At 38.2% G+C, this 6,800-nt stretch overlaps 1 protein-coding gene across 1 annotated transcript in view; it reads right to left on the bottom strand.

Annotated features, from left to right (window-relative positions):
- Window positions 1-788: 788 nt before the first annotated feature.
- The window catches only part of LRRC63 (leucine rich repeat containing 63), a 116,570-nt gene continuing 110,558 nt past the window's right edge, over window positions 789-6,800 (bottom strand). The window contains exon 9 of the mRNA XM_070408734.1: window positions 789-945. Within this exon, the coding sequence (XP_070264835.1) occupies window positions 789-945 (157 nt within the window). The remainder of the gene's footprint in view (window positions 946-6,800) is intronic.

The raw sequence follows: 6,800 nt of genomic DNA, 5'->3' as shown, positions 1-6,800 counted from the left end.
TTTTTTGTTATTGTTAATCCTCACTCAAAGATATTTTTCCAATTATTTTTAGAGAGAATGGAAGGGAGGGAGGGAGGGAGGGAGGGGAAGAGAGGAAAAAAAATCATTGATGTGAGAGAGACAAGTCAATTGGTTGCCTCCTGCATGTGCCCTGGATGGAATCTGCAACCCAGGTATGTGCTCTTGACAGGGAATTGAACCTGTGACCCTTTAGTGTGAGAGCCAACATTCTAACCACTGAGCTACACCAGCCAGGGTTGGAAGTAAATTTTTATTCCCAGAAGAAATCCACAATTCAGATGATTGGCACTGGATAAATTTCCATAGAAATGCACAAATGTTGAAAGCTTGGATACATCACGTTGAAGCTATATGAGGTAAAACCCCACTGATGAGTTTGAAATGTTATCAGAATGGATGCGTGAAAGGCCATTTTTAAGATAAATCCTTTTTGCAGAGGAATATAACACTTTTCTTTTTATAGTAAAAATTGTCTGAAATAAATTTTATAGATCTTCATTGAAATTCAAAAACCTTCATTAATCCTTCTTAACTAATTATTCTGCAAGAACTCCCTAACAATCACAAACTTTCATAAGGAGGTAGAATTACGAAGAAAATTCATATGAGTGTGAGAAGATGCTAATGTCTTCCATACAGAATCTGTACTCTCAATGAAATGAATTGGTATTTACATAAACTTTAATGGCTTTTAAAGTGGGATTCAAAAATCATTGTATGATCATCAACTCAGAATTTGGAGTTACTCTTTCACCAGGAATACTATCTTAAAAAAAACTGTTTTCAAGTACTTCTCTGTAGCAGGAAGAAGAACAGACATGAAACATAACAGGAAGGTGTGTTGCTCCAAAAACATTGCAGGATTGGATAACACGATAACCTTCATCAAACTTGGGACCATCACACCATTCACATCTGGATGTGCTGCAATTAAATAAGTATTAAATCAATATTTAGTAAATTTCTACTAAAGAAAGGACATTTTGTTGATGCTATGTCTCAATGTAATAGAAAATATGATTTTATCATCATTGATCTTATATAATTGAGGAGCTAAGACAGATGCAAGTGAACAATTAAAAGTTAGTAGATATGTGTGTATAAAACAAACTGTTTTTTTAAATAAAAAAGTATAGATTCATAGTAAGAAAACACTCTAAAGATAGATCCCAAATGAAAAACAGTAATTATCTTTGGACAGTGTAATCACAGGTAATTCTAAATTTCTTTATAAATTTTTTCTGTATTTTCAAAATTTTCTATAATAAATGTGTTATTTTTATAATTCGAAAATGTTATTTTAAAAATAGAGGAATTAACATAAACTAGTGTAGAACTAGTGTCCATATATATAATTTTAAATGTTCAAAAGTCAGTTTTTTAAAAGGACATTAACCCATTAGCACATTAACATTGGCACATGAACAGACTATTCACAGAAGAAGAAACCTGAATATCCAGAGAACATGAGAAGCTTCTCAATCTCATTAGTGATCAGAGAATAAAAACAAACTAGCACAGAAATATCATTTCACAATAATCACATGGGCAAAATACAAAAGTCAGAGAGTGCAAAATTTGATCAGGATGAGACCATCAGGGACTCTAACAATTTCTTGGTAGCATATAAATTGGTATGATCATGTTGGAGCGCAATTTGGCGATTTCTATGTAAGTGAAGATACACATACTCTATAACCTTGAGACACTTGCAAATTTACATAAGGAGCTATGTTTTAAAATCATTATTGTTGACTTCTTAGCAATAGTAAAATTGGAACCAATTCAAGTGTTCACCAGCAGGAGAAAGAATGAATAGCTTAGAAATATTCAATCTGAGGAAAACTATACAAGAGTTAATGAACTAAATTTATATAAAATCAATATGGACAAATCTTAAAAATGTTGAGAATAAAAAACAAGTTGAAGAATGACATATTTTTTGATATTTGCATGACATTTAAAGCATGAAGACTACATATTTGTTAGAGGTTTCTTCTGACATCAAACAATGTTTAATTTATTGCAGACGTCAACTGGGTGTCCTAAAAGTCAATTCAATTAAATTTTGACACTAATTACTGGGAGTAAGTGCCAGACTCCACAGGCTTAAGGGCTCAGTCCTACAGTATTGCCCTCACTTAATATACAGTGACCAGTATGGGTCCCCCAGGTTACACACATTTTTCTCCACTTGGCTACAAATTAGGGGCTCCAGTGATGCCCCTTTACCAGGTTTGATAATTTGTTATAACAACTCAAGATTCTGGAAAATGCTGTACTTACTATTACAGTTTAATATAAAGGATACCAATGAATAGCTAAATGAAGTGAGGTCTGCAAGAGTCTAGAGGGCAGGAGTCTCTGTACCAATGGAGTTGGAGTGTGCCACTCTCCAGGCACCAGATATGTTTGCCAGATTGTAAGCTCTCTGAACCCTGTTGCTTAGGGGATTTTATGGAAGTTTCATTAAGTAGGCATGCTGATTAAATAATTGGACATTGATGATTGAACTCAATCTCCAGCATCTCTCACCTCCCTTTCCTGAGGTGGAGGGGGGTGAAGCTAAATGTTCCAACCTTCTAATCAAAGCTTGATCTTCTGGCAACCATTCCCTACCCTGAAGCTACCTAGAGGCCCCTAAGAGCCATCTTACTTGCATAAACACAGGTAGTATTGAAAGGAGCTCATTATCTATCTATATAAATGGCTAATATGCTAAGTGTTCTTCCCACCTTCTGACCAGTCACTATGATGTGCACTGACCACCAGGGGGCAGATGCTCAATGCAGGAGCTGCCATGACAAGCATAAAGAAACAGTACCATAGACCTGGTGCCCAGAAAGCAACACTAGGTTTCCCCCGAGAGGGATACAGGCCCCACCACCACCCTGAGATGCCAGCCCACCAACTTGCAGCCAACACTGCTGAGACCCCATGACACAAAATGCAGCCCATAGTCCAGCCCTGCTCTGAAATGGTTGCTGTGGGTGCTGGGTAATGATGGCACATAGCAATGCCCGGCTTCCTCTCCCTAGCGACTAGGCTCCTTGGAGTTCCAGGAACACAGGTGGAAACATTTTACACTTTAACTAAATGTCTGTGAAGCATTTTCCCATGCTTCATCTCATTTGATCCTCACAGAAGTCCTGGAGATAGGAGACTTAGTAGAATCCTATTTTCTTTTCATTAGTTGGAAAACGGAGATTTAGAAAGCTTAAAAACTTGACCTGACTGAAAAGAAGAAATGGTGGACCTTAAAAATGATTTCAGGTTTTCTCACCACACAGAATAAAGTCAAACACTGCTGCAGTTAAATATTTTTACCCTTTGTTCTCCCTGCATTATCTATAATAATAATGTGCTTCATGTTGATATTTACTGCTGTGTTGCTGACAATTACCTGAAAGAGAAGTTGGGGTGCTTCATTGGGCTGGAAAAAGTTTAGCTAAATCAGAAAGCAGGTCTAATTAAGCAGTTTATTCTATACATATAAAAGGCTAAGTTGACTCATGCATGCATGATACATATAAAGCTCTTGGTGGCACCAATTCCGCATGTGTGTTTTGATCTGTCATTGTTGAACATGAATTTGGTTGACACTTCTACTATAGAGAAAGGGCGAATAGCAATATTAAAATATTTCTTCAATTAATTTCCTTTCAATGTGCACGAATTTGTGCACCGGCCCACTAGTTGGTGTATAAAAAAGCCATAAATTTCTGTGTGTTAATTTTGTATCCTGCTACATTGCCAAAATTATTTATTAAGTCAAGTAGTTTCTTGATGGAGTCTTTAGGGTTTTCTATGTACAATATCATGTCATCTGGGAATAATGACAGTTTTACTTTTTCTTTTCCAATTTGGATGCCTTTTATTTCTTCTTCTTGTCTGATCACTATGGCTAGCACTATGTTGAACAGGAGTGGTGAAAGTGGGCATCCCTTTCTTGTTCCTTTTTTTAGGGAAAATGGTTTTAGTTTTTGCCCATTGAGTATGACATTGGCTATAGGTTTGTCATATAAGGCTTTTATTATGTTGAGGTATGATCCCTCTATTCCTACTTTGCTGAGAGTTTTTATTAAGAAAGGGTATTGGATTTTGTCAAATGCGTTTTCTGCATCAATTGATATGATTATGTGATTTTTGTCTCTCAATTTGTTTATGTGATGTATCACGTTTATTGATTTGCAGATATTATACCAGCTTTGCATCCCTGGAATAAATCCCACTTGGTCATGGTGTATGATCTTTCTAATGTAATGCTGGATCTGGTTTGCTAGAACTTTGTTGAGGATTTTGGCATCTATGTTCATGAGGGATATTGGCCTGTAATTCTCTTTCTTTTTAGTGTTTTTATCTGGTTTGGGAATTAGGGTAATGCTGCTTTCATAGAAAGAACTTGGAATTTTGACTTCCTCTTGAATTTTTTGGAATAGTCTAATAGGTTTTAATTCTTTGAATGTTTGGTAAAACTACCTTGTGAAGCCATCTGGCCTGGGGCTTTTGTTTGCTGGAAGTTTTTTGATTACTGCTTCAATTTCCTCCATAGTTACCAGGCTATTCAGATTTTTTTTTTTTTAATTCTTCCTGGTTGAGTTTTGGAAGGCTGTATTTTTCTAGGAATATGTCCATTTCCTCTAAGTTGACCAGTTTGTTGGAATAGAGTTGTTCATAGTATTTTTTTTTTTTTTACAAAAAAAATTTCTGTGGGGTCTGTTGTTATTTCGCCTCTTTCATTTCTGATTTTGTTTATTTGGGTCCTCTTTGCTTCTTGGTGAGCCTGGCTAGAGGTTCACCAATCTTGTTTATTCTTTCAAAGAACCAGCTCTTGGTTTTATTGGCTTCTTTCTTTCTTTCTTTCTTTCTTTCTTTCTTTCTTTCTTTCTACCTTTCTACCTTTCTTTCTTTCATTCTTTCTTTTTTGTCTCTATGTCATTTATTTCCACTCCAATCTTTATTATTTTCTTCCTTCTGCTCACTCTGGGCTTTTCGTGTTGCTCTCTTTTTAATTTTTTAAGTTGTAGAGTTAGATAATTTATTATCAGTTTTTCTTATTCTTTGAGGTAGGCTTGCAATGCTGTGAACTTCCCTCTCAGAACATAGATTTTGGATTGTCATGTTTTCATTGTGATTTGTTTCCAGAATGTTTTTTATTTCTTCTTCAATCTCTTTGGTAACCCAATCATTACTTAATAACATGCTATTTAGCCTCAGAGTGTTTGAATTTTTTATTGTTTTTATCGTAGTTGATTTCTAATATTATGCCATTGTGATCTGAAAAGATGCTTGATATGATTTCAATCCTCTTGACTTTGAAGAGACTTTGCCTGTGACCCAATATGTGGTCTATTTTTGAAAATGTCCCATGTGCACTTGAGGAGAATGTCTATTCTGTAGCTTTTGGGTGAAATGTTCTGAAGATGTAGATTAAGTCCCATCTGATCTAGTGAGTCATTTAGAATTGCTGTTTCTTTGCTGATTTTTTGTCTAGAGGATTTATCCAGTGATGTCAATGGGGTACTAAGATCTTCTACTATGATTGTATTGCTGTCGTTCTCTCCCTTGTTATCTTCCCAAAGTTTTTTTTATGTATTTGGGTACTCCGCATTGGATGCATATATATTTACCAGAGTTAAATCCTCTTGTTGTATTGATCCCTTTAGTATTATGAAGTGGCCTTCCTTATCTCTTGTTATGGCCTTCACTTTGAGGTCTATTTTGTCAGATATAAATATTGCTACCCCAGCTTTTTTTTCATTTTTATTTGCCTGGAAAATATTTTTCCATCCCTCCATTTTCAGTCTGTGTGAATCCCTTGTTCTGAGGTGGGTATCTTGTAGACAGCAGATATATGGTTCATGTTTTCTTATCCATTCAGCTACTCTATGTCTTTTGATTGGAGCATTTAGTCCATTCACATTTTATGATATTATTGATAGGTACTTATTTGTAGCCATTTTTATTCTTTATGCCTGTGTTCTTTCTTCCCTTTCTATTTCTTCTTTTCTGTCAGTGCACTTACAGCACGGTCCTGTGGCCCCTGACTGGGCACACTGACTTGCTCTATATCACCCTGGCAGTGCTCTCCTGTGGCCTCAGTGAGACGACGTGTGCGGTTTGCTCCGGATAGCCCCTGCAGGACTGTCTCAGGGGCTAGGGAGAAGTGGTTGTGGGTTTTTCTGGGTTGCACAGTCAGAGCTCCCTATGGCCTGAGTGGGGCTCGTGCTGGGTTACTCCAGGTTGCCCCAGCAGCAAGACTCTGGGCTCAGGGTGAATTGGGTGTGGGTTGCTCTAGGTTTCACAGTCCTCACTTTCTTGTAGCCTGGAGTGAGAGGAGCACTGGTTGCTTCAACTCACCTCTACTCAGTGTGGAGCTGGGGCGGGTTGCCCTAGGTTGCTCAGTCTGTGCTCTCCTGTTGCCCTGAGTGAGGTGCACATTGGGTTGTTCCAGATGGCCCTGGCAAGACTGTCCTGGGGGCCGGTGTGGAGCGGGCAGGTTGCTCTGGGTTGCCCCTCCCAGACCAGGGTAAAAGTGGGTGTGAGTAGCTGTGGGTCACCCCAGCAGGGCTGTCCAGGGGGCTGGGGTAGAGTGGGTACCAGTTGCTCTGGGTTGTATAGATTGCTCTGGGTTGCACAGTGCCCATTCTCCTGTGACCCAGAGTGGGGTGTGCTCTGGGTTGCCACAGCAGCAGGTCCCAGGGATGAGACAGGAGAGGGCACCAGGTGGCTCCAGGTCAGGCTAGCAGCACAGTTCTGGGGTCTGCGGTGGGGGTGGG

Source organism: Myotis yumanensis, unplaced genomic scaffold (assembly GCF_028538775.1).
Source record: "Myotis yumanensis isolate MYYU_CA2020_CCGP unplaced genomic scaffold, mMyoYum1.0.hap1 SCAF_3, whole genome shotgun sequence".
NCBI lineage: Eukaryota > Metazoa > Chordata > Mammalia > Chiroptera > Vespertilionidae > Myotis > Myotis yumanensis.
Note: the sequence above shows the minus strand (reverse complement) of the source record. Positions and strands in the feature narration are given on the sequence as shown.